The sequence below is a fragment of the Onychomys torridus genome, chromosome 22, assembly GCF_903995425.1.
Source record: "Onychomys torridus chromosome 22, mOncTor1.1, whole genome shotgun sequence".
Lineage (NCBI taxonomy): Eukaryota > Metazoa > Chordata > Mammalia > Rodentia > Cricetidae > Onychomys > Onychomys torridus.
Genome location: NC_050464.1, coordinates 31047817 through 31075626, shown reverse-complemented (window position 1 = coordinate 31075626; position 27810 = coordinate 31047817). Strand labels below are relative to the sequence as shown.

The following is a 27810-nucleotide window of genomic DNA, read 5'->3' as shown; positions in this document are numbered from 1 at the left end:
TACGTTGTTATCTGGTGTGGGGGGGAACCAAGGTCCTCCGAGACGGCTGAGGACACCGGAGCCGCTCGGGGCACCGCTCCACGACAGCGCCCGCGGGCGAAGACCAGCACTCCCTTCCCGAAGGGCAGGCCGGCCTCGGAGAGGGCGGATCCCCCCGCGGCCGTCGCCCGACCCCCAAGAGCGAACGCGGCCCAGCGCTGCGCCCGCTCCTCACGTGTCCCGATCGGCCCCCGAGCCGTCTCACGTTCGACTTCCGCCTGACCCTTCCGACTTCCGGTAAAGAGTCCCCCTCCTCCCCGCCCCCCCCCCTCCCCAGCCCCCAGCTCCGTTTCGGATCTCCGCGCCCTCCGGACCGCGTCAACCCCGTGCGCGTCCGCGAGCCGGGTTCCCATGCGCCCGGCGACCGCCGCCGCTGAGCGGCCCTCGGCGGGCCCGGAGCCGCACCGCCTGTCGGGCTGGGCCGGACGGCGCTCGCTCCCGCGGACGGCGCGGCGCGGCGGGCGGGGCGGCGCGGCGACGTATCCCTCCGCCGGCCCTCCCCCGCGCGGCCCCGGCGCCCCTCCCCGCGGGCCGCGCTCGCCGCCCTGCGCTTCAGACTGTTTTGGTAGCAACGGCAACGGCGCGTCCCGGCCCGGCTCCCGGCGGCTGTTCGGTGTCTGCGGGCCTCCCCGCCCCTTGGTCGTCGTCCTGCTGCCCCTGGCTCCCGCGGCCGCGCCAGCCCGCGCCTGCCCGCTTGGCGTCCGCGCGTCCCCGCCGCGCTCCGGCGTTTGCTCAGCGCGCCCGGCTCCCGGCTGTCCCCGCCCGGCGTGCGAGCCGGTGTATGGGCCGCTCACCATGTCGCTGAAGCCGCAGCCGCAGCCGCCCGCGCCCGCCAGTGGCCGCAAGCCCGGCGGCGGCCTGCTCTCGTCGCCCGGCGCCGCGCCGGCCTCGGCCGCGTCGTCCTCGTCTTCCGCGGTGCCGGCCCCGGCCGCGCCGCTGGCGTCTTCCTCGCCGGCCGCGGGCGGCGGGCGCCCCGGCCTGGGCAGGTGGGTGTCGGCTCCCCAGCCCCCTCCGCTCCCGCCGGGCCGATCCCGCGCCGCTCGTCCCCTCCCCCGCCTCGCCCCGTGACCGGCCCGCATCGCGGTGGGCTGGGGGCCCGCGGAGGGGCGGGAGGCGCCGCCGGAGGCTTCTTCAGGCTTCCCAGGCCGTGGCCAGCCTCCCGCACCATCGCGTCCCCTCCCCCAGACGGCCAAGATGGACGGCCGGGGCGGCCCCCTGCCCCTCGTGTGTGCGTGTGCGTGTGTCTGTGTGCAAAGTGCAAGCAAGGGGCGGTTGGTCCCCCCGCCCCACCCCCTTGCAGCGTCCCCCTACCAGGGATGGAAGGGCGGCTGGGCCTGGGTGGAGGTCGCAGGGCTCCCTCTCCCGAACTGAGCCTCTTTGCCGGGTGGGGGAGTCGGGAGGGAGGAGGGGAAGTTGAGGCCCAGCCGCCCCAGGTGGGGTCAGCCGGTTGTCGTGCCTCTCTCCCGCCCCGCAGCCCCTGGGAAGGTGGTCGTCCGAGGCGAGGTGGGCGGCTGGCGGCCTCCCGCACCCATCCCCCTAGAGATCTGGGGCGGCGGGGTTCCCGCAGCGGGCTGCCCTCCCCCAGCTGGGGAAGGGGTGGGAGTGCCCGGCTCCCTCCGGGCCGGCCTGCCTCCCTCCTTCCCCGCAAGGTCCCCTGCGCGCGGGGGGTGGCCGATCCGCATTGCTGTCCCTCCGTCCGCCGCCGAGCAGAAGGCGCCTTTGAATAGAGGTGGGCGAGGGCCGGACTCGCGAGGTGGGTTGGCGGCCGGCATCAGACACGCCGCGCATCTCCTCTCCCCCCCCCCCTCCCGCAGCCCCCGTCCCGGTTCCTGCGATTTCTAGGGATGAGGAACCCCCACGGAGGAGTTGGGTGCGGGTCTGGATGGCAAGAAGGCGGGTGTTGGCTTGCGCCCTCGCCCCCCTCTCCTCTTCCCCCGGGCCGGGTTTTGTTGGTAGGAGCTGGAGACCGGGTGCTGTCCTGTGTGACTGACTGGGCTTGACTCTGGAGGGTGTGTGCGTGCGGGGGTGGGGAGGGGTGGGGGTGGTTGTCAGTTCGTATTTCACGAACTAAGAAAATGCTTAGTGTTAAAACGGAGAGGCAAATGCCAATAGACTCCATTCCATTGTGGCCGGTGTCCTTAACTTGGGAAGCGCCGCCCGAGCTTACCAAGGGCATGCAAGTCCGTTTTCCCTGAGTCCATCCGCGTTACAGGCACTGCTGTGCCTCCCTCTGGTCTAGGCCTGGTTGGCAGGGCCTTTACCAGCCTCCTCCTTAAATAGACATCCAGGACTTAGGAGGTGGGCTAGGGGATATTTTTCATGTACCGAGTTTTCTTTTTAGCCGCTTTTTCCAGCTGTCCATTTCCAGAGAGTGTTTCTTTACAGCAGAAGTTAACCCGTGGGGTGAGTCAGAGCAGATTTTTAAGGGATTCTGCTGGGAACAGTCTGTTTTTTACTTTTAGTCCCCCACACTCCCAATTTTCCCTACCGTGAGAAGTTTCAAACACTGCTTAGCCCGCCTAGTTCACATTAAACCATTTTTTCCCCAACTCGGCCAAGTTAGGGTTCTAAAACTTTTTTTGTCCTTGACTTTTAGTGAGAAACGAAAAATATTTAAATTTAACTTTAAGGCTTTTCCATGTTTTCTCTTCAGTTATTAGAAAGTGGCAGATGTATTTAACTTGTTCAAATACAAATTAGAACTTAAAGTTTCTGAGCTTCAACTTTTCTCTTTAGGTGTAAAGATTAGATTGTAGCAGAATTATTCCCAGATATGAGCATCCCAGATGAGCAAGGTTTAAGGACCGAATCTCTGATCTGCTCTTGAGGCTCCCCAAAAGCGTTTCGGGTTCCCCTGCTTTAAGTTGTCTGACTTGGAGCACACACTTACTCTTTTGACAGCTTTCGTCCAGTACTGGACTCAGAACACGTGATTCCGCTCTGTACAGAACCTTGGTTGATGCTGACACTGGTAGAATTGCTCTACGTTCTCAGTAAATCCATTACAACTTCAAGAATTTTGCTTGGGTTTATGTGTATCACTTAAAAAAAAAATAAGACTGGCAACGTGGTTGAGGAAAGGAGATACAGCACTGGGGGCCGTGAGATGGTTCAGTGGGTAAAGGTGCTTGCTGCCAGGCCTGCCAACCAGGTCCCCATCCCACCACCACCATCACCAGATCAGTAGCTGCATTGTCCTCTGACCTCCACACACCTGCCAGGGGCATGTTCCCCTCCCCCACAATAACTGAAAAAAAGAAAAAGTGGTGTTGACGTTGTTATGTTTGTGCTAGCAAAGTGTTCTTCACGGCCTGGAAGTTCACAGCTGTTGAAGCACCATTTTATCTCTGGACCCTCCTCCAGCCTGGAACTCTACCCCAGGGCCTAGCTTTTGCTAGGCGAGGGAGGACTTTGCCTCTCAGCCAGCCTGGGTTGGACTTGGGTTTTGTGTGAAAAGAATTTTCTAACTTTGAGAACACCTTTTTCCTGTCAGTGCTTAGAACTGTCTTAGAAAAGAACTGTGTGATCACTTTCTTAAAGTCCTACCACACACTGCACCTGAACCCACTGAGTATTCTAGACTTTGACCTTTTCGTTGTGAGGGTGTGCTCATGTGTGATCAGCCTTGTTCCCCCTTAACCTGGCGATTTTTAAAGATTTTAAACAGTGACTTACCTACTATATTAAGTTTCTGCCTAACTGTTGGGATTTTGGTCTTGATAATTTTGTTTTTGTAGAGGTGGTACAGTGAACATCTTCATACTAGAATCTTTTTGTTTGAGTTTAATTTTTCCCTAGAGAAAATGCCCAGAAGTGGTTTCACTAGGTCAAGGACTCCAAGGTTTTACGGCTTTCACAAGCTGTGCTGTGTTATTCCTCCTAGGGCTTAAGTTGGTTCTAGAGGTTGGCAACTCTACAGGGGAACAGTTTCTTTGTAATTGTCACTCTTGGGGTCAGGAACTTTGCACTCCACATCAGGGTCATACACAAGCAGGTGCTTTCCTGTGTGTCTTTCCTGGTTGTTTCTCTATTTTAAAGAGCCTTTTAAAAATTTTATATATATATATGAGTGTTTTCCTTGCTTGTATGTTAAGTATACTGCATGCATGCCCAGTGTCCACAGAGACCAGAAGAGGGCCCTGTAATCCTTGGAACTGGAGTTACATTAGCTGTGAGCCACCTTGTGGGTGCTGGAAACCAACCTGGGTCCTCCACAGGAGCAAATGGTGCTCTTAATCCCTGAACCATCAATCCGGCCCCTCCTGGTTATTTCTCTTTGAGTTTTTAAAAGATTATTTTTATGTGGAGGTGTGTTTTGTGTGCATATTTGTAAATGCCCTGCATGCTTGTCTGATGCCCAGAGGCCATAAGAGGGTTTTGGATCCATTGGAGCTGGAGGTAGGGATAGTTGTTAGCCAACAGTAGGTGCTGGGAACAGAACTTGGGTCCTCTGCATGTTACAACAAATGCCAGGGTTGGTGCCTTTAGTCCCAGCACTAGTGAGACAGGCACAAATGGATCTTTTGTGGTTGGGCCAGCCTGGTCTACACAGGAGTAGACTCACATGAGCAGCAAGTGCTCTGAGTAACTTCAGCCTGTGTGTGAGTTTTAGTTGAGCTTTTTACTGGACTGTATGTAAAAATGTTTTGGAGCCTGTAGTAGACACTACAGATGCAGATTCATGATTTCTGAAGGAACTGATTTAAAGTTTTTGGGGCTTTTTCTTTCTTTCCTTTCTATTGCTTTTTAAAAATTTATTTTTATTTTAAGTGCATTGGCTGTGTGTGTGTGTGTGTGTGTGTGTGTGTGTGTGTGTGTTTGTAGCGGAGCATCGAACCCAGGGCCTCGCGCTTGCTAGGCAAGCACTCTACCACTGAGCTAAATCCCCAACCCCGTGCATTGGTTTTTTGCCTGCATGTAGGTCTATGTGAGGGTATCGGATTTTGGAGTTATAGACAGTTGTTAGCTGCCATGTGGGTGCTGGGAATTGAATCTGAGTCCTCCAGAAGAGCAGTCAGTGCTCTTAACCACTGAGCCATCTCTCCAGCCCCTCCTTTTTATTGTTAATCCTCTTCTTTTACTTATGTTATTAGCTGTTAAGTGTATAATTTTTGGAAAAAAAAATTTCTGATTGTGGTGATGAGTAACGGTAGGATTTGCTAAAGGAGGCAGAGGCAGGAGGATCTCTGAGTTCGAGGCCAGCCTGTCTACAGAGAGAGTAAGTGAGTTCCAGGACAGCCAAGGCTACACAGAGAAACCCTGTCGGAAAGCAGAACAAAACAACAAAAGTGTATGAGTGTTTTGCTATTTGTATATGTGTGCCGCTCGTCTGCCTGGTGTCTGTGGGGACCAGAGAGGAGGTCAGATCCCCTGGAACTGTAGTCATGGGTTATGGGCTGCCATGTGGGTGCTAGGGACTGAATCCAGATCTCTGCAAAAGCAGCCAGTGCTCTTAACTGCTGAGTGCCGTGTACAACCCAGCCTCTTTTTAAAATTTTTTTAATTTTGGTTTTTTGAGACAGGGTTTCTCTGTGTGGCTTTGCGCCTTTCCTGGAACTCACTCTTTAGCCCAGGCTGGCCTCGAACTCACAGAGATCCGCCTGCCTCTGCCTCCCGAGTGTTGGGATGTGTGCCACCACTGCCTGGCTGCCTCTTTGTTTTTTGAGATCGTGTCTTTTGTAGGTTGGCCTTGAACTACTGGGGAGGATGGCCTTGAACTTTTGGCCCTTCTGCTTTCTCCCAAGAGTTGGAATTGTAGATGTGCACACCCAGTTTATGCAGTGCTGGGAATGGTAATTCAGGGCTTATCAGCATTTTAGGCAAGCATTGTACCAATTTAGCTACATTCTCAGCTGGTATTTAGTGACTCCATTGGGAATCAGTGTTGGTTAATTCATCCCTCCTTGCCTCTTTATTGGGGTTAGGGTGGCTGGAGCAGCAGCATCTTTGTAGACCAGGCTGCCCTTGGTTTGTTGTTGTTGTTGTTGTTGGCTTTTTTGTTTGAGACTACCTCTCACTATGTAGCCTTGGGCTTTAAGGCATGTTGGCTTAGACATCTTTTTTCCGTCTACTTTTTGAAATTTATGTGTATATATGTGAGCCTGTGTATTTGTGTACCATGTGTGCAGGAGCCTGAGGAAGCCAGCAGAGAGCATTGGATCTCCTGGAATTGGAGGTTGAGGCAGTTGTGAACTGCCATGTGGGTACTGTGAACTGAACCTTGGTCTTCTGGGAAAGCAGCAAGCACTCTTAATCAAGGAGCCAACTCTCAGTCCTAATTTTTAGCTTTGCTTTTGTTTTCAGATAGGGTCTCTATTATATAGCCCTGACTGCCCTGAAACTTGCTCTGTAGACCAGGCTGGCCTCAAACTCACAGAGATCTGCCTGCCTCTGCCTCCTGAGTGCTGGGATTAAAGATGTGCACTGTCATGCCTGGTTTAGTTTGGGATTTTTTTTTCATTTTTTTTTTTCCTGGAGCTGAGGACCGAACCCACGGCCTTGTGCTTGCTAGGCAAGCGCTCTACCACTGAGCTAAATCCCCAACCCTGAGGGTTTTTTTTTTTGTTTTTTAAAGAATGGTTTTTGTTGCTATGTTGGCTTGGAACTTGCTACTTAGACCAGGCTGGCCTTGAGCCTGCAAGGTACATCCTCCTGCCTCCGCTTCAGTAGTTCTGGGATAACTGATTGACACCATGGCAGGCTCCTACACCACGTCTTATAAAAATGTAGCCTTAGGCTGACCTTGTTTTACCCTCACAACTACATTTGGAATTCAGGTGTGTGTATGTGTGTGTGTGTGTGTGTGTGTGTGTGTGTGTGTGTGTGTGTATTGGGGGTACTTTACAGTGTGTGGTTGAAGTTAGGACAACTTGAAGGAGTTGGTTCTCTTCCCATCCTGTGGGCAGGGGAATGGAAGTCAGGCTGCCAGACCTGGGGGCAAATGCCTTTACTCATTACACTGTTCGCTACTTATCCCCCCCCCCCCCCCCAGACAGGGTTTCTCTGTGTAGCTTTGCGCCTTTCCTGGAACTCACTTGGTAGCCCAGGCTGGCCTTGAACTCACAGAGATCCACCTGGCTCTGCCTCCTGAGTGCTGGGATTAAAGGTGTGTGCCACCACCGCCTGGCATGTTTACTACTTTTAAAAGAACTTTTTCTCTGATTTCTCAGCTTTGTGTTTTCTATGGCTTCATTCTCTTAATTGATTGCATCTTAGAAATTATCATGCTTCCATTTAAATGTCAGAGACCTCTCGATAAGTTCCTATCTCTTCAAGTGCCTAGAACTTCGCACAAATTCTTTATCTGTGAGTCAGTGCTCCGTGCGGTCTTGGGATGTACTCATGATAAAACAAAGGTAAGTAATTGCTCTCCTAGAGCTCACCTTCTTTTTTGAGCCTTGAAGCTAGAGCTCCCTGTGTGGCCTAGACTGTCCGTGTGAGCTCTGGCTTGTTGGGATTGCAGGCATGTGCCACCACACCTAGGTCACCACATACTGTGAGGGGGAGGCAGGCAGCCTTAACCAGCACACCTGTGGACAGCATTAGGCGGGCCTGGGATTAAGGGCACAAAGTTTGAGGAAGGGGATGGCTGCCAATTCAAATGGATTGGAGGAGCTTCCTAGAAGAGGTAACAGTGGAGGGCAAGTCTTTGAACCATTCCTTCTGAAGTTAGTTGCTGTTCATAAATAGAGACTAGCTCATTTTGTCATCTTTTCCAAGGGCATTGACAGCTGTTTGATTATGAAGTTAGCAGAAAAGTTAGCCGATATTTAGGTCATTAGAGATAAACCAAGTCTGCTAATAACAAAGAAACACGTCTTTTTGCCGTTCTTTTGTGCTTCCACATTTTACCGGATTTGTTTGGTCCAAATATGTGGAGGTTGCTCATCTGTGTTTGAAAGAAAAGGCAGTGCTGGAGGTAGTGAGAGCTGCACGTGCTGAAGTCTGACAGAGGGTTGCTAGGGGTCATCAGGCTTGGTGTTCCTGTTCTGAATGTGAGCTTGTGTCTTGTTTCTCTAATTAGACAGTTGCAGATTTACACAGGGGATGAGAACTCACCATCCTGTTTAGTGCAGACTTGAAGAACCATCCCCATCTTTTTGTCCTAAATAGCTTCAGCCGTGTTAGAACTTCATCCTACTGTAGCACTGTGCATGCATACACATTCTCTTTAGAGACTTTCCTTGAATTATAGTGTTCTATTTTGGCTAGGTGGAAATTGCTTTTAGTATTATATAGTGTAGAGCAGGTACAAAAGTCTATTTTTACAGTTCTTTGAAGTGATGGTGACAGCTTCAGTGGAGATGTAAATGGAATTTGTTAGGCTAACCTGCTGGAGTTTTTGAATTGGAAATGTTTGGGGGAGGGATGTAGTTCAGTGGTAGAGGGTTTGCCTAGGATTGAAGATGCTCTAGATTGAATCCCAGGTTCTGTCAAAGAAAAACAAACTTTGAAGTTGCCCTGAAAAAAAAATTAAAAATACATGGTGAGTGAGTTGAGGACACCCTGGTGTACATAGTGAATCCTAAGCCAGCAGTAGACATAGCTAGACCATGTCTCAAAAAGATGGGGCCGAGCGAGCGAGTGAGCAATGATAAAAAGTGCTTGGGGTGCTTGAAACAAGTATCAGGGTCATCTGTCACTGTAAGGGTGCAGTTATCTGTTTTGGGACATGCCACTCAAGTGCAAGCACTGTGCTAGCTCACCTGTCTGCTTCCCTAGTTGGCAGACACAAAGCATGCTTCTCAGGAAACTGCCTGTCGCTGGGTAGGACACTTTGAGTTAGTGCTAGTTAAGTCTCAACTGTTGAGACACTTTTCAGTTTGTACCTTAGAGCTAGTGTCACTTAGGATGGAAAATGTGATTTATTTATTTAGGGATAGGACCTTACTTTTCCTAGGCTTGCCGTGAATCTAAGATTCTCCTGTCTCAGCTCCTCAGCTGCTGGGTTTATAGGCAGGTGCCATCACCTAATTGTTCTTAATGTAGTTTTATTTTTTAATCCAGAGTGAGGGCCTCATACTTTTGAAGGTGAACATCTGTATAGAATGTGATGTACTTCTCCATGAGGGCATTTGTCTTGAAGCACATATTTCAGTTCAATAGGTGGTTGTGCCATAAGCTACCCTCCTGCTTAAAACAGTGGGATCTTGTAATTTATATGTATGCTGTGTCTGTACAATATTTGGGAAAACAGACATGTGAAATATGGTATTATATGTGTGTGTGTGTGTGTGTGTGTGTGTGTGTGTATATATATATATATATATGTATGTATGTATGTATGTATGTATGTATGTATGTATGTGGTCTGTAATAGAGTTGAGCACTGTCCTGAGTGCAGAACAAATGTACTTGTGAAATTAGTAAGCAGACGTCTAAGTATTTACTTACTCATAGATGGGTTTGTTTTTTGTCTTATAATTGGCAGAAGTTTTATGTTACTTTCAGAAAAGTAAAATACTGCCAGGCATGTTAGTGCATGCTTTTAATTCTAGCACTTGAGAGACAGACAAGCATATCTCTTAGTTTACGGCCAGTCTGAGTTCTAGAACAGCCAGAGCTACATAATGAGACTCCCAATAAATAAATAAACTCTCACTGGGAAGCAAAAAATCTCAAATACTGAAAGAAAGATATCCACCATTATGTATTTGTATATGATACAAACAGAGATATGGTCCGTGCCTGTGGCGCCCCCCCCCCCCCCCAGCAACATTTCTTTGTGTAGCCTTGGCTGTCCTGGAACTCCATGTGTGGACCAGACTGGCCTCAAACTCAGAGATCCACCTGCCTCCATCTCTCCCTCCCAAAATGCTGAGATTAAAGATGTGCACCACCACTACCTAGCAGGGGCTTCACTTACCTATCTATCTATTTATTTATTGTTTTTCGAGACAAGGTTTCTTTGTGTAGTTTTGGTGCCAGTCCTGGATCTCATTCTGTAGAACTCATAGAGATCCGCCTGGCTCTGCCTCCCGAGTGCTGGGATTAAAGGCACGCCCCACTGACGCCCGGGAGGATTTTTATTTTTATTTTTTATTTAAAAAATATTTTTAGGTTATTTATGCTTGAGTGTTTTACCTACATGTATTTGTGTGCACCATGTGCATAGCTGCTGCCGTTGGAGGTCATAAGAGGGCATTGGATGCTCCGAGAATGGAGTTCCAGATGGTTGTGAGCCACTATGTGGATGCTGGGCACTGAACCCTGAGTTCTCTGCAAATGCTTTTACCACTGAGTCCTCTCTAGCCTATTATTTTTATTTATTTATTTATTTTGGAGCTGAGGATCAAACCCCGGGTCTTGTGCTTGCTAGGCAAGTGCTCTATCACTGAGCTAAATCCCCAACCCCTATTTTTGTTTTTTAGTGATAGCTGTGTGTCTCTGTGGGGGAAATGTGCATGTGAGTGAAGTTTCTAAGGAAACCAGAAGAGGTTGTCTTGTTCTCTGAGCTGACATTACAGACTATGAGTTGACCAACATGGGTTCTGGGAACTAAGGTACTCTTCAAGAATGCAGTAGGTGGCCGGTAGTGTCGCACACCTTTAATCCCAGTAGTTGGGAGGCAGAGGCAGGTGGATCTCTGAGCACTCAAACGCCAGCCTGGTCTACACAGCAAGTTCCAGGAAAGCCAGGGATGTACACAGTGAAACCTTGTCTCGAAAAACAAAACAGAAGGAGAAGAAGAAGAAGAAGGAAGAAAACAACAACAGGAGAAGCAGCAGGCACTCTTAACTGCTGAGCCAGCCGTCTCTCTTGCCCCTTAGATACGGTTTGGAGTTCCGTAGTTTGTATCTTTAAAGAGTGTTTTTTCTTGAGATGATAGAATTTTAGAGTATGAGAAGAGAAAAATCTTACAAAATAAAAAGGAAAAAGCTTTCAGCTCTGAGAGATTAGATGAGTTGCCAAAAGCAGCCTTTGTTGATTTTTATTGCACCCTCTCCTTAAGTAAATACAGACATAAAAACAAGATGTTGGGCTATGGGTGCAGCTCCCTAGTGCAGTACTTGCCTAGCTTGTGTTAGACTCTGGTAAATCTCCAGCGTTATAGAAAATAAATCAAAATGAAAGTGAAAACATAAAGAAGATCTTGCTGTGTATCTTACAGAGTACAGCTGTAGACAGTCTTTGCCCTTTAGGATTTCTTTTCTTTATTTTAAATGTGTGCATACCTGTGTGTGATTGCCTTTATTTTATTTGCTTTATTTTACTTTTATTTTTGTATTTGGGTACTTTGCTTGCACACGTACCTGTGCATCACATGTATGCAGTGTTGGAGGCAGTTATAGATGTTACTGAAGTGATAGAATGGTTGTAAGCCACTATGTAGGGGCTGGGACTTGAACCCAGGTCCTCTGCAATAGTAGCCAGTGTTCTTAACTCTTGAGCCATTTCTCCAACCCCCACGATTTCTTTTCTTTTCTTTTTAACTAAAAAAAATTGTTGGTTTTTGTTTGTTTGTTTGTTTGTTTGTTTTTGGGTTTTTCGAGACAGGGTTTTTCTGTGTAGTTTTGCACCTGTCCTGGAACTCACTTGGTAGCCCAGGCTGGCCTCGAACTCAGAGATCCGCCTGGCTCTGCCTCCCCAGTGCTGGGATCAAAGGCGTGCGCCGCCAACGCCTGGCAAGGATTTCTTTTATAACTTTGAGTTTGGCTCACTTAAATAAGTCTTGTTCCTTAATTGTTTTTAATTTATATAATTCTGCATAAGTCTAATGTGACATCTATTTAAATATTAATTTTAATTTTTTTTAAAGGGCAGGGTCTCACATAGCCCAGGCTGGTCTTAAACTTGGTACATAGCCAAGAAAAGGTTTTTATTCAGTTCTGGGCATTGAACCCAGTGTCTTATGCATAACAAGCAAGCACTGTGCTCCCTAGCCTCCTGCTTACTTCGACGAAAAACAAAATTACTTATGCTTTTAAGTTGCCAGTGAATCAAAAAGTAAAACTTTGGGAGGTAAATGTAACTGAGAACAATGAGAAGGAACAGTGTGATCTGAGGTTGGGAGCCTGCAGAGTTACAGTCCCTTCTCAGATCTCAGAAAGCACACCCTGCTGGGTGTTTTGATACCCAGGGGCATTACTGCCTTATAGCATAGTGTAGTTAATTAACGTGCTCACAGTGGTGACTCATAAGGTGAAATTATTTTTAATATATTTCAAAGAAGTATTTTTCAAACTGTAGGTCATGACTGATTAGATTATGAAATCACTTTTGTTGAAGTGGTTTTTTCCCCCTCTGGGGAATATTCCTCACTATGTAGCTCTGGTTAGTCTGGGATTTGCTATGCAGACCAGGCTGGCCTCTGGCAGAGATACCTGCCTCTGCCTCCTTGTGCTGGAATTAAAGGTATGCGCCACCACACTTGGCCCTACGTTCGTTCTCTCTCTCTCTCTCTCTCTCTCTCTCTCTCTTTCTTTCTTTTTTGTAGCCCATGGACTCTAATTACTTCTGTTGAAATGTGGACTGATACTGGCTTGCTCTTGTGCAGTTCTTGTGCAAGTGATTGTAGCCGCAGTGCTCTCATGAGTGCAACGACATGCTATATTCACAACCCTCCACCCCACCCTCTGCTCCAAACTCTTTCTGTTCCTTATTTCCTGATATTATTTGAATCTGGGGCCAGGTGTGTAGAGAGGTTCCCTGCGTAGGGTAAAGCACTTAACACTCACTCCTTCTCAGCCTTTTGACCAGGTATGAGACTGTGATAACTGTGGAGAGAAACCTGGGCCACATCTGAGAGCAGCCCCGATCTTTGGGTATAAGCTTCTTTCTGTATGTAGAAGGCAGTTGGACTACAGGTCATTTAGCAGACCAACAGTTCTCTTCTGCATGGCTGTGCTTTCCTGAGCCAGTGGCATTGACCAGGTTTACAGCATCACAGTGTGAGTTGTTTTCCGATTGTATTAGTTAAAGCTAGAGACTTGTTTCACCTCCTTAAACACAGGCTGGCTGAATTTGGGAGCTCTTTTTGTTTCATTGTATCTCTTGGCCCAGAGAAGGGATTGGCTGTTTGCTTGAGGACCCAGTTTCTATGTCCGGAGAGACCTTCACTAGGAACCACAAGTAGGCTGAGGTATCTCTGGGGTGGAGTGCATGCCCTGCTCCTATCCCTGCCACCACACACAAGAAAGTGAGGCGCTAGATTCTCTCTGCCTTCCATTCTTGTCACTTCCCTCCATGGCTCTACCCTTCAAACCACACAGATCTGTTTTAGTTTTTTTGTTTGTTGGTTTTTATGATAGGGTTTCTCTGTGTAACAGCCCTAGCTGTCCTGGAATTCGCTCTATAGACCAGGTTGACCTTGAACTCATAGAGATCCGCCTGCCTCTGTCTTCCCAGTGCTGGGATTAAAAGGTGTGCCACCACTCCCACCTTGGTTCTGGTGGGTTTTTGTGTTCAGTTCTATTTAAAGGTGAAGAAACTGAGGCCAGTGATGTTTGCCAAGTCTCTAATCTTTGACTGCATAGCTGTTATTAGAAGGAAGCCCACCTAATTTTGTCTATCTATCTAATCTATTTAGTTAGTTAGTTAGTTAGTTAGTTAGTTTTGCTGTAGCTCCCTCCCTGTAGCCTAGGACCTCAGTGCAAAGCTTGTGCTCTGCCACTGACCCACCCCTAGGCTCCAGTGTAGCATCTCTGTTTGGGGGTCAGCTTTCACTGTAGATTTAGAGGAGGGACACAGGTGGTCCCATAGAATCTGCCTGCTCTGTAGCTGGTTAGTTATTGACTCTGGAATACTGTATTGCAGTAGTCTCTGTTTGCCAGGCTTAAGGACACTAGTGGACAGGTGAGATGAGATCTCTCTTTGGAGCTCCCACGCCACTGTAAACAGCAGAAAGTAGTTAAAAGTCCCACCCACTTAGGACACTAAGGCAGTGCAGGAGCTAGTGCTTTGACGTATTAACTGTGTTGTGAAGACAGGGTTTCCCTGTGTAATGGCCCTGCTGTCCTGGATCTCACTCTGTAGACCAGGCTGGCCTCAAACTCACAGAGATCCGCCTGCCTCTGCCTCCCGAGTGCTGGGATTAAAGATGTGTACCATCACTGCCTAACTTGAACTTTTTGAGCTACATATTAGGGCCCTGCCTTATCCCCTAAGAAGGGGCCAGCAAGTTGGCTGTGGTAGGCACTTGCCTCTAATTTGGGTTACCTGAGTTGAATCTCTATAAACCATGTGGTGGTAGCAGTGAACTAATTCCTGCAAGTTGACTTCTGACCTCCATGCACATGCTGTGACATGTACATTTCCCCCAGTAAATAAATGTAATAAAATATATTTGGCTTGGAGAGATAGACTAGTAGTTAAGAGCATTGACTGCTCTTTCAGAGGACTCAGGTTTGGTTCCTAGCACCCACATGGTAGCTTAAACTGCCTGTAACTCCAGTTCCAGGGGATCTGATACCCTCTTCTGTTCTCGGGGCAATACACATATATTATACACAGATATACATGCAGACAAAACACCCATACACATAAATAAACAAATGTAATTAAAATGAAATAAAAAATTCCTTTAAAATGTAAAAAAAAAAAAAAAATAGGGTTGGGGATTTAGTTCAGTGGTAGAGCGCTTACTAGGCCCTGGGTTCAGTCCTCAGCTCTAAAAAAAAAAGAGCAAAATGTAAGAAAATAGGAAAGGAAGAAGTCAGAGTGCCCTCATTTACAGATAGGCTTCTATATGTAAAAGATGTTAAGGATTCCATCCAAAAAGTCTATGGCACTCATATTTTCAGCAAAGTGGCAGCATATAAAATTCACATAAAAGTCTGAAGCCATCTGGGCAGTGGTGGCGCACGCCTGTAATCCCAGCACTCGGGAGGCAGAGGCAGGTGGATCTCTCTGAGTTCGAGGCCAGCCTGGTCTACAAAGTGAGTTCCATGTGTTTGAGTGCTTGGCCCATATGGAGCGGCACTATTAGGTGTGGTCTTGTTGGAGGGAGTGTGTCACTGGAGGTGGGCTTTGAGATCTTATATGCTCAAGCTAAGCCTAATGTGATACAGTTTACTTCCTATTGCCTGAGGATCAAGATATAGAACTCTCAGCTACGTCTCCAGCACCGTGGCTTCTTGCGTACCACCATGCTTCTCACCATGATGATAATGAACTAAACCTCTGAAACTAACCCCGTCTCAAATGTTTTCCTTTATAAGAATTGTCCTGGTTATGGTGTTTCTTCACAGCAATAGACACTTAAGACTCTGGGCAACACAGTAAGCTAGCTCCTTGTGTCCAAGGGAAAAACATGTATCCTGAACATGTGCTATTCTCTAAGTAGTACAGTGGAAGCACAGTGCACAACTTCTAAATGCTGGGTGCCATGTATCTAGAGTATATGAACTCAGTATATGGACAGTGTTTGTAGGCCATGTACAAATATTGTCTCATTTAAAAATTCATATTTATTTACTCTGCATGTGTGAGTTTCAGGGATGGGACTCCAGTTGTCAGTCTTGGTCACCCTAGTTTGTTTCTTCTTTTTTTCTCTAGCTTTATTGGGAGAGAAAGGGAGGGAGGGAGGGAGGGAGAGAGAGAGAAAGGACGGACCTGTTTCTTTTTTTAAAAAATATTTTATTTATTATGTATATAGTTTTCTGCCTGCACAGTAGAAAAGGGTACTGCATCTCATTATAGATGGTTGTGAGCCACCGTGTGGTTGCTGAGATTTGAACTCGGGACCTCTGGAAGAGCAGCCAGTGCTCTTAACCTCTGAACCATCTCTCCAGCCCCCCTGTTTTTTTTTATAAAGTCATATTCTATAGTTCATGTAGGTCTTGCTTGGAATATGAGCTACTGTATCCAATATTATGTGTGGTTTTACACAACAGAATGTAAGTCAGTCAGTAGAAAAACAGATTTAAAAAGATGTTTACACTAGCTTTAATTGTGCAGTTAACTCTATGAGGTGTGTGTGTATGTGTTGTGGGAAACCAGCTCCCACCTTCTAAAGAGAGGGATAAGAAAAATATTAGATAAAAAGATAGCGAAGAGAAGACAGACAGAAACACAGAATAGCTTTGAAAGGACCTGGGTCAAAACCTAACAGTCGGTCCCTTCAAAAGGGCTTTTTATAACAATGCCAAGGGGCGGGGCAAAAGACCTCCCCCTTGCTAGATCAAAGCACACCATACAGCCAAGTGTAGCACCCTCCAAACACCTGGTAACCACGCCTGTGGTCAAATCATCCCCTTATGCAGCCCCGCTGGGTAAAGCAAGCCCAGATTCTCAGACCCTCAGTAAGTTCTCACTAGGAAACGTCTGTGGGTCTCTACAGCGCATGACTGCGTGCATGCGTTGGGGGTAGCTGGGTAATTGTAGCCCAGAGGCTGATGTTGGATGGCATTGTCTCTCACTGAGCCCAGATCTAACCAGTTGACTGGACTGGCTGGCCAGTGAGCTCTGGGATCTGACTGCTGCTTCCTTAGAACTCTGCTTACAGATTTGTGTCACCAGGCATGGCTTCTTTTATGTGGGTACTGGGTATCAGACGTCAGGTCTATATGCTTTGGGGGTAAGTACTTCACAAACCTCACCTCTGGCTCCTTTTTGGTTTGTGTTGGGGTCAGGGAAGGAGAATGAATCAGCTGTAAAGGGTTTCTTTTGGTACTACTTTACTAGCAGTAGATTTTCTTAAAAACAACTTTAGTGTGTATGTAGTATATGTGGGTGACGTTTGTGCACATGTATGTGCTGACAGGGTACATTTGGTGTCCAACTCTAACTCTGACTCATTCCTTTGAGGAAACATGGAGCTAGGCTGCCAGTGAACAAGCCCCAGTGACCTTGTGTTTACAGTAGTGCTGGGATTGCAGTTGGTTGTAGCCATGTCCAGCCTTGTAGAGTAATCATTGTTGCAGATTGAACAGTAAGTAAGTGCTTTTGCCCACTAAGTTGTCTCCTCAGAACCAACATTTTCTGAGAATATCTTTTCTGGCCTCCCCTTCTCCTCCCTTCTCCCCTTGCCCTTCCCTCCTCCTCTTTCTCTCTCTTTTTTTTTGTTTTTCGAGACAGAGTTTCTCTGTGTAGCTTTAGAGCCTGTCCTGGAACTCACTCTATAGACCAGGCTGGCCTCAAACTCAGAGATCTGCTTGCTTCTGCCTCCCAAGTGCTGGGATTAAAGACGTACACCCCGCCACTGGCTAGCTCCTTTATTATATTGTGTGTGTGTTTATGAGTGAAGGCAGGAAAGAGGAAGGCGTGTGTGGAGAGGTAAGAGGAGGAGAATATGGAGTTGGGTTCTTTCTTTAGCAGTACAGGAGTTCAAACTCGGGTCAAGTTGCGTGACAGTTGATTTTACACACCGAACCATCTCACTGGGGCGGGGGAGGAATTTCATTTCTTTTTTTCCCTTTTTTAAAAAGGTTTATTTATTATGTATACAGTGTTCTTCCTGCATGTATGTCTGCAGGCCAGAAGAGGGCACCAGATCTCATTACAGATGGTTGTGAGTCACCATGTGGTTGCTGGGAATTGAACTCAGGACCTCTGGAAAAGCAGTCAGTCAGTGCTCTTAACCTCTGAGCCATCTCTCCAGCCCCCGGATTTCATTTCTTTTCATTGCCAAGGCCATACATTCCCCAGGTGAGCATTGTAACCCGGAGTTAAATCCCTGCTGTCTGCACTGATTTATTGCCCTTGGTGTAGTTTTCTGATGAAGTATAGTAATCACACTATCTCCGTTGCTTTACTCAGGATGCTTCTTTATAGTGACCACCTTTGTAGAGACAGGAGCTCTCCCATTGTGTGAATTCACAATGCTGGCTCTGCTGGCTCTTCCTGCCTCAGCCCCTCAAGCCCAGGCATCAGAGCTGGGGGCTGCCCTGCCCTGCTGCTTTTAGTTTATCTTTTAAACTGGATTGTGGTTCACAGAAGCAGTTTGTATTTCCTATTTTTCTGCTTAGTGGATGAGACCATGATTTCTTGGATTTTGTAATTTTGTATTGAAAAGTGGATATTTTAGTTAATACCTTGTAGCAAGTCTGGTTCTGGGTTGGAGCTAGGGGAAGGCTATTACAGTTGGGCAGTCTTACAAGAGGGTACAATAAAGAAGTTGTGCTATAAGGCAGTCTTGTAGTTACATAACATATCAATGTCCCTGTAGTTCTCGGCTGTATAATCATAGGAAACCACTGTACATGGCCTGTATGTGGGGCTTCAATGTATACTGAAGGCTGAATGACGTTAGTGAAGTCAGACTCACTTCACACCTGCCGGTAGCCTTTAGGTCCTTTGTCAGTCTGAACCACAGTGGATTTTGCAGGAATTCACATTGTTGATTGCATAGTATTATTGTTATTGTTATTATCATCATTATTACTTTGGTTTTTCGAGATAGGGTTTCTCTGTAACAGACCTGGACATCCTAGAACTCTGTATAGACCAGGCTGGTCTTGAACTCAGAGATCTACCTTCCTTGGCCTCATGAGTGCTGAGTTTAAAGGCGTGTGCCACCACACCTGGCATATAGTATTATTTTTTATTATTTTGGTATGTAGCTGTGGATATGTATACATAAATATGTGTATACATACAGGTATACAGGTGTGTAGTGTGTAGAGGACAAGGATCCACCCTGGGTGCTGCCCATCTTTTTTTTTTTTTTCTCTTTTTTGAGACAGGGTTTCTTTGTGTAGCTTTGGAGCCTGTCCTGGATCTTGCTCTGTAGACCAGGCTGTCCTTGAACTCACAGAGATCTGCCTGGCTTCCCCCCCCCCCCCCCCCCCCCCAGTGCTGGGATCAAAGGCATGCGCCACCACCGCCTGGCCAGGCTGGATACTTTTTTTTTAAATGATTCCTTTATTTTCATGTGGATTGGTGTGTCTGAATGTATGTCTATGTGAAGGTGTCAGAATCCCTGGAACTGGAGTCATAGATAGTTATGAACTATCATATGGGTGTTGGGAATTGAACTTGGGTCCTCAGGAAGAGCAACCAGGGCTCCCAACCTCTGAGCCATCTCTCCAGCCCCCCAGGCTGGATACTTTTAAAGCAGTTTAGATTTTGATTTTCAAGCAGCATCTTGTGTAGACTCAGTATATAGCAGAGGACGACCTTGGACTTCTCTTCTTCCCTCTATCTCAGGGTTGAAGGGGTTACAGGTTTGAGCCTCCGTGCCTAGCTAGCTTTGAAAGATTCTCAGTCATTAAGTTCTCTGCACTCTTTTTTTTTTTTTTTTTTTTTTTGTGGGGGCAGGGTTTGAAAGATAAGGGTGAGCTCTCTAACAAATTGTGGTGAAAATGCCTGTTTTGGGGTGGGGGGCTTTCCAGACATGGTTTCTTTGTATAGTCCTGGTGTTCTGAAACTTGATCTGTAGATCAGAGTGGCCTCAAACTCAGAGATCTGCCTACCTCTGCTTCCAGAATGCTGGGATTAAAGGTGTTCACCACTACAGCCCAACAACATAATCATTTTAAAAGTTGAATTCATGTGTATGGGTTTTTGTCTGACTGTATGTCTGTGTACAGAGTGCATGCATAGTATTTTCTGAGATCACAGGAAGGCATTGGATCCTGTGGAACTGGAGTTACAGTTGTAAGCTGCCATGTGAGTGCTGGGAATGAATCCAGATTCTTCCCTGGAAGAAAAGCTGGTCCTCTCTTTTAGAAAAGAGATTTTTAAAATTTTATGTCCACAGGTATTTTGCCGGCATGTTTGTGCGCCTTATGCAGTACATGCCTGTTAGCCAGTGCTCTTAACCACTTAACTGCCTCTCCAGCCCCAGTTTTGAATTATTATTATTATTTTTTAAAGATTTATTTATTTATTCTGTATACAGTGTTCTGCCTGTGTGTATGTCTGCAGGCCAGAAGAGGGCACCAGATCTCATTACATATGGCTGTGAGCCACCATGTAGTTGCTGGGAATTGAACTCAGGACCTCTGGAAGAGCAGTCAGTGCTCTTAACTTGTGAGCCAACTCTCCAGCCCTTGAATTATTTTTAAGTTAAATGTTACATTTGAATTCTATCACTACCACCTATATTAATTTTAAACAGACTTTCCAAGTTCACAAAGGAAATTTTGTATACCAAGTAAGCAGCTGTTCTTCTTTTCTCCCTCTATTTGATCTGGGAATCCCAGTCTGTTTCCATGGTTTTAAATATAAGGTCTGAGTGCAGATGTGTAACACTTGTGTTTCCTGTTAGCTTATTTAGTTTAGCATGTCTCCAAGATTCATTTGTGTTGTAACATACCAGGACTTTATGTATTTATATATAGTTTTAAAATCTATTTTTAGTAGTTTTAAAGTTATGTATATACACGTGTATCTATGTGGGGGTATATGCATGTGAGTGCAGGACCCATAGAAGCCAGAAGAGGGCATTGTGTTTCTTGGAGCTGGAGTTACTGGCAGTTGTGAGCTGGGCACTGAACTTAGATCCTGTTCAAGCCTCCCCTTAACTACTGAGCCATCTCTCCAGCTCTGGAGAACTATTTATGATTGAATACCATTCCATTGTAGGCTGGGCCACATTTCATCACCCCATTCACTCACCCGTCAGTGTGTATTTGAATAGCTGTGGTGAGTGACATTGTGAACAAATGTGGGTGTGAGATTATCTTTTGACTCACTGCTTCAATCATTTCTTTTGGAGATATGCCCAGAAATTGAGCTGCTGCATCTTGTGGTCATTCTATTAAATTTCTCCCAGGTACTCTAGTGTTTTAATAATTTCATTGATGTATATAATGTCCTTTGGTTGTACCCCACTCTCATAATCCTCTTACCTGTTTCTACTTCTGCTAAACCTCCTTCCATTTTCACGTCATTTATTTATTTACTTATTTATTTATTTATTTATTTATTTATTTATTTATTTATTTATTGGAGCTGAGAATCAAACCCAAGGGCCTTGTACTTGCTAGTCAAGCGCTCTACCACTGAGCTAAATCCCCAACCCTTCATGTTCTTTTTTAAAGATTTATTTATTTGCTGGGCAGTGGTGGCACATGCCTTTAATCTGTCTCGAAAAACCAAAAAAAAAAAAAAAAAAAAAAGATTTATTATGTATACAGTGTTCTGCCTGCATGTATGTCTGCAGGCCAGAAGAGGGCACCAGATCTCATTACAGATGGTTGCAAGCCACCATGTGGTTGCTGGGAATTGAACTCAGGACTTCTGGAAGAGCAGTCAGTGCTCTTAACCTCTGAGCCATCTCTCCAGCCCCCTTCATTCCCTTTTATTGTTGTTTGGTTATTTGGTGATCACTCATTTTGATTAGAGTTGCTTCCATGAGTATGGGTGGAAGTTATTTACTGTGATGAGGGCACTACATCACTAAGGGAAATCCCCTCCTCCATCGACCATTAGTTGCCAGTGAAGAGTGGATCACATGTCCTCTCTGCTGGATTATAGGTGGGCCCAGTCTTGGGTGTGTTACCTCAACTGCTGTCAGTTCATGAGTGCCTGTTGTTAGCATTCAGACCCGCTTCTTGGGATCCTGGCCAGTAAGCAGATAACAATACCACAGACTGTCCATTGTCCTGATATCGTCTTATGTAAAGCCCACTTTAAGAGAAAGCCAGGCCCCCCCTTTTCTCTCTTCCCAAGAGATGTGCACCTCTCCCTCTCTCCCTCTCCCTCTTTCTCTCTCTCTCTTTCCTCTCCCCTCCCCCTTTAATAATAAACTTTCCACGTGGAGGCCATAGCCGCATGGTGTAGCTTTCCACTGCGCCATGCAGCCTGCTGCTGTGTCTGCATGGTGTGTCTCTCTCACTCAACTTGCCAAGGCCTCCCCGAGCTGTATCATAACACATGTCCTGTCCATCCTCTGGCTTTAGACTGTTGGTGCCCTCCCCTTGTTTGATACTCTCTGAACCCTGGAGGGGTGATGGATGTAGATTTCTTGTTATAGGTCTAGCACTCAGCAGTCACTCATCCTCTGTACTTGAACTAGATATTGCTCTCTGACCAAGTGTGAGCAGCTCTGATCTGTAGGGATGAAGGAAAGTGTTTAGAAGTAATTTAACACCATGTCCACTTAGAAGGACAACATAGATGGTACCTTATGGCCTACAGCTTTCCTAGTCTTGGACTTTTGACCAGCTTTATGGTATCAGATAGGCATGAATTTTCTCTTGTGCAACAGGCCTTAGATCCAATTAGAAAGTGATTACTTACCCCCTCACTCCAAGTAATGAATGCCATTACTGTTCCAGTGGACACAGCTTGACTCATAGGTTGGTGTTGTGCTGTCGGGTTCACTTAAGGGTTAAGACTCCATGTTCAGGTTGATGGCAGTTTGTGAGCACCTTCAGGCTGCGAAAGGCAGCCCGCAGGGAAGCTCCTGGCCCTGTTAGAGCCTGATTTCTTTGTCCCGCATCCAAAATGTGTGGTGTCTTCATTAGTAGTAAAGGTTTTACTATCTAGTTCTAGTGACAACCAAGAGCAGTGGCAAGAACCAGACCAACAAGTCCCTATGTTTAATGAGAGTGTGTGGGCCGAGGACTTTTGTGGGGCCAGTTCTCTCCTTTCACTTTTTTCATGGATTCCATGGATGCCTTTACTCAGTGAGCCATCTCCATGGCTGAAGGAGTCACTGTGTCAACAAGAGTGGCATCCATCCCTTCTTCCCTTCCCAACAGTGCCGCACAAGCCTTCTAATTGTCTACCTTACTTTCTGGTGTTTGCTGCAGATAGTGCTGGAAATATAAACCACGACCTCATGAATGGTAAACACTCTATCTCTGAGCTGCCGTGATGGATGTGAAGTGTAGTTTCCTAAAACCTAGTGATACTGAGAATATTTTATTTTTGTTTGAGGAAGGGTCTCATGCAACCCAGGCTGTCCTTAAACTCTGTGTAGCAGGGATGCCTCTCAATGCCTGATTCTCTTGCTTCCACCTCCTGAATGCTGGGGTTACAGTCTATGTCACCTTGAAAGTCTTTTTGTTTTTAGATTAATTTCAGGGTTTATTTATGTGTTCTGTGTATGGGTCTCTACAGATGCCAGAACGATCCCCTGGAGCTGGAGTTGTGAGCCATCTGATGTGGGTGCTGGGATCTGATATTTGGCTCTTTGGAAGAACATCAAGTGTTCTCAGTTGACCCTTGAACATCTTTTTGTTAATTATTGGTTATTTGTATAATTTCTTGGTAGAAATGTGTATTGCTGATTTTACACTAGGTTATTGGTTATATTCTTGTTAGTGAATTACAGGGTTCACACTCACCCTCTATTGAGTGTTGGCTTCAAGAGAGATAGTGCCCTGTTGTTGAAGCTTATGCTAAATTCCTCAGCCTCCCAAGCAGCTGAGACCACATCATATATAACTGCCCCAAGGCTAACTTTCCAGTTGTGGTGCTGTTGAGGTCACATTTAAGAATTCAAGGTCATGGTAATGTTTTTCCTAGGAGTTTCATGATTTTAGATTTCCTTTTTTTTCTTTGATGAGATCTCTGTAGCTCTGACTGACCCAGGACTCACCATGTCCTCAAACTCATATCAACCTGCCTCTGCTTCCCAAGTGCTAGGATTTAAATTGTGTACCCATCCAGCCTCTTTCCTTCTCTCTCTCTCTCTCCCTCTCTCTCTCTCTCTCTCTCTCTCTCTCTCTCGCGCGCGCGCGCGCGCGCGTGTGTGTGTGTGTGTGTGTGTATGTGTGTGTATGACGGGATTGGATCCCCTGGGACCAGAGTTTCAGAAGCTTGTGAGCTGCCATGTGGGTGCTCACCTAAACCTGAGTTATGCAAGAGCAGGTTCCCTGATTGCTGTGCAGTCTCTCCTGCCCTTCCAGTTGCTTCTTAATGAGATCTTCTTGTTGAATTGACAATTCTGGATTTAACTGACAAGTGTAACCTCCTAGTGGTGCTTATACTCTTGTGCTTCTTTTCCCTATCCTGGAAGAGAGGCTGGGTGCTTGGGCTGAGCCTCTGCTGTAGCACTTGGTTTCTTTAAGGAATAGGGTAGGAAAGTAGGCGGACTGGTATGATGACCCTTGTACATTGTCACTTACCTTCAGCACTTAGCAAGTCATGCTGGTCTTACTCCATATTCCATCTACTTCCTCCTTCCTGTTGTTCTCGGGCTTCTTTAAAATGCAACTAGCATTTTAAATTACTATTATTTATAAGATTTACTCGTATTGTTTTTGTGTGTAGGTGTGTGTATGTCTGCATATGAGTCTGCACATGATTGTATGTGCCTGAGGAAGCCAGAGGTATGGATGGCCTGGAGCTGGAGTTGCAGATGGTTGTGAGTCACCTGACTTGAGTGTGAGAAAGTGAACTCTGTTTTTCTCAGGAAGAGCTGTAAATGTCACCTGCTGAACTGTTTCTCAACCCCCTCGTTTGAGATAGGGTCAAAAAATTACCCTGGCTAGACTGGAACTTTTGTGGTGTGTGTGTGTGTGTGTGTGTGTGTGTGTGTCTGTCTGTCTGTCTGTGGGTCTGTCTGTGTCTGTGGGTCTGTCTGTGTCTGTGTGTGTGTGTGGTAGGGGTGGTGGGCACATACATTTATTGAGGTTGGAGGATGACTTGAGGGGGTCGGTTTTATCCTTCTACCGTGTAGGTTCTGGAGATTGAACTGAGGTCTACAAGTACCTTTACCCCTTCTCTACTGTGTTGGAGAGTCAGTATCTGTTTCAAGATGAGCCTCTCTGGTTCGGAAATGAGAAATACCACACGTTCCAAAGTCTGAATGTCTTTTGTCCCAGCATGATACCACAGGTGGGAAGTTCTACATTCAGCCAACGGCAGTGTGATCAGAATGTATGGCCACTTAAGGTTCTACATACAGACACCTTCAGCCTATGTGCACAAGACACATATGAAACGTTAAATTTGAGTTCTATCCCAAGACACCTTCTGAGTCTAAAGCCCAAAGAAATTAGGGATCCAAAATCCAAAACTGTTGGTCTAAAGTGCTAGAGAAGAAATTGAGAGCTGGGAATATAACTCAGTGGGTAATGCTTGCCTAGATGTATAAAGAAAGACCTGGGGTGGATCCCCAGATCTGCCTAGGCTGGTGTGGTGGTGGGTGATAGAAGCAGGAGGATCTAGAGTCCAGCATTGTCCTCTGCTACATAGCGAGTTTGGGGCGTGTTGCTTAAACAAAACAAGACAAAAAAGAATTGGAAAGTAAACCATAATCTGGGTTAGTGGTTCTCAGCCTGTGGGTCGAAACTCCTTTGGTCAGGGTGTGTTTTGAATGAACCTTTCACAGGCATTGCCTAAGACCATTGGAAAACACAGATTTTACATTATAAATCCTAACAGTAGCAAAATTACAGCTACGGTTGGGGGTCACAACATTAGGAAGGCTGAGAACCACTGCTCTAGGTGACTGGAAGGAAGGGTGTGTGGGACGAAGAGTAGGGACTATGGGTTTCAGAGTTTCTTTGCTGCACTGCAGTGATGGTTAGTGGGTGTCAGTGCTTGGGCATCAGGGAGGGGAGGGTTTGTTTTCCTTTTGAACTGTTTGATTTGTTCTGAGTAAACTGGGTTGCCAAACAATGCTACATAATACTCAAAGATGTAACTATATACCCGACAAAGTGAAGATAGTGTGCCTTCTGCCAGGGACTCGTTTGCTTTAATTTCTCGTGTTGCTTTGCAACCACACATGTTCAGGGACACTTATCGGTATCTCAGCAACCAGGAAAAGATAACTCATGGTAAGATGCAGCTGTTTTGATTTTTTTTTTTTTTTTTTTTTTTTGAGCTGAGAATCGAACTCAGGGCCTTGCACTTGCTAGGCAAGCGCTCTACCTCTGAGCTAAATCCCCAACCAGCTTGATTTTTTTTGTTTTTGTTTTTCCAGACAGGGTTTCTCTGTCTAGTTTTGTGCCTTTCCTGGAACTCACTTGGTAGCCCAGGCTGGCCTCGAACTCAGAGATCCGCCTGGCTCTGCCTCCCGAGTACTGGGATTACAGGCGTGCGCCACCACCGCCCGCCTTATTTTTTTACTCTGTTTTTCTTTTTCTTTTTTCTTTTTTTTTTTTTAAGATTTATTTATTATTATGTATACAACATGTATGACCAGAAGAGGGCGCCAGATCTCATTACAGATGGTCGTTAGCCACCATGTGGTGCTGGGAATTGAACTCAGGACCTCTGGAAGAGCAGCCAGTGCTCTTCACCTCTGAGCTGTCTCTGCAGCCCTTACTCTGTTTTTCAAGACAAGGTCTCACTATGTAGTAGCTCAAATTGTTCAAGCTGTCCTGGAACTCACAATGTAGACCGGGCTGGCCTCTGTTGGAGTGGTAGGGTTAAAGGCATGTATCACTTCACTTCCAGTTTGATTTTAGAGACATTTTATGAGGGGTGGAAGTGAGACCCGAGTTAGTGATTAAAACGGTGGAGGAAATCGGTGAGGCATGGTGGTCAAATGGGATTTTTTTTTTTTTAAGTTTTTCAAGACAGGGCTTCTCTGTGTATCCTTAGCTGTTCTGGAACTTCCCAACCACTGGAACTTCTCTCCACCCCCCCCCACCCGCCCCATTACACTTTTGTTTTTGTTTTTGAGACAAGGTCTCACTAGCCTTGGTTGGCTGGGAAATCTCTTATGAAGGCCATCCTTAGCTTGAACTCACCAAGATCCTCCTGCTTATGCTTCCAGGGATTAAAGGCACCATACCTAGTGAATATATTTTTCTTTCTTTTGTTTTTGATATTATAATAATTAAATAATTTGCCTTTCCTCCCTCTGAGCCCTCCCATGTACCCCTCCTTGCTCTTTTCAAATCCATGGACTGGACGTTGGTGGCGCACGCCTGTAATCCCAGCACTCGGGAGGCAGAGGCAGGTGGATCTCTGTGAGTTCGAGGCCAGCCTGGTCTACAGAGCGAGATCCAGGACAGGCACCAAAGCCACAGAGAAACCCTGTCTCAAAAAACAAAGCAAAACAAAAACTGAAACAAATCCATGGCTTCTTTTTTTCATTAACTGTAAATAGTGCATATTTGCTTATGAATATATCCTTCTTCTTTTCTTTCCTCCCAAGACAGGGTTTCTCTGTGTAGTTTTGGTGCCTGTCCTGGATCTTGCTCTGTAGACCAGGCTGGCCTCGAACTCACAGAGATCCGCCTGGCTCTGCCTCCCCAGTGCTGGGATTAAAGGCGTGGGCCACCACCGCCCAGCATGAATATATTCTTAAATATAACCTGATGGATCAGTCTTTGTTTCTCCTGTGTATATTGGTATTGATGACACTGGAAACAGTTTTCTCCACTCGCAGCATTCCAGGGCACCTGCAGTTCTTGGTGTGAGTTGAGGCCCCGGGGGCTGCCTCCCGTCCACTCTGGGGTGTCTGTAGTGTTCTCTTTGTGCAGTTCATGGTGAGGCAGTCAATTGGTGAAACTTTGTAACATTCTTAGGAGGCACAATCTCACAGCAAACTCCCTGACACTCTGGCTTTTAGAATGTTTCTACCTTCTCTACCACAGTGTTCCCTGAGCCTTAGGTGCAGAAATGTTTTATGGATGTATGCATTGGGACTGGGCTCCGAAATGCTGCATTTTGATTGGTTGTGTGTTTCTGTAATGGTCTCTGTGTGCAAAGAGAAGTGTTCTAGATGAGAGGCGAGGATTACACTTACCTGTGGATATAAGGACAAATACATAGAGTTGTTAGGGTTACCCTGTTTTAGTAAAGAGCTGTAGGTTCTTTAAAAAAGAGCCATGACTTCACTAGCATTGAGCAGTTGGCTAGGTTTTCAGTACCAAGCATGTTTTTTTTTTCCTTATTGAGTGGGTCTAAAGTCCAATTAGAGAGTTTTTGGTTACTCCCAAGTATGCCTGCCACTATGACACACTTAGGGTGTCTGTG

General features: G+C 46.4%; 1 protein-coding gene across 8 annotated transcripts in view; it reads left to right on the top strand.

Annotated features, from left to right (window-relative positions):
• Positions 1–369: 369 nt before the first annotated feature.
• The window catches only part of Atxn2 (ataxin 2), an 88911-nt gene continuing 61470 nt past the window's right edge, over positions 370–27810 (top strand). For 6 of the 8 annotated variants that reach the window (XM_036171694.1, XM_036171693.1, XM_036171695.1 and 3 more), the window contains exon 1: positions 777–1025. In XM_036171694.1, the coding sequence (XP_036027587.1) occupies positions 835–1025 (191 nt within the window). In that variant the 5' untranslated portion in view covers positions 777–834. Of the gene's footprint in view, positions 1026–27810 lie in introns of all 8 variants that reach the window. The other 2 variants (XM_036171688.1, XM_036171696.1) reach the window with 2 other exon arrangements.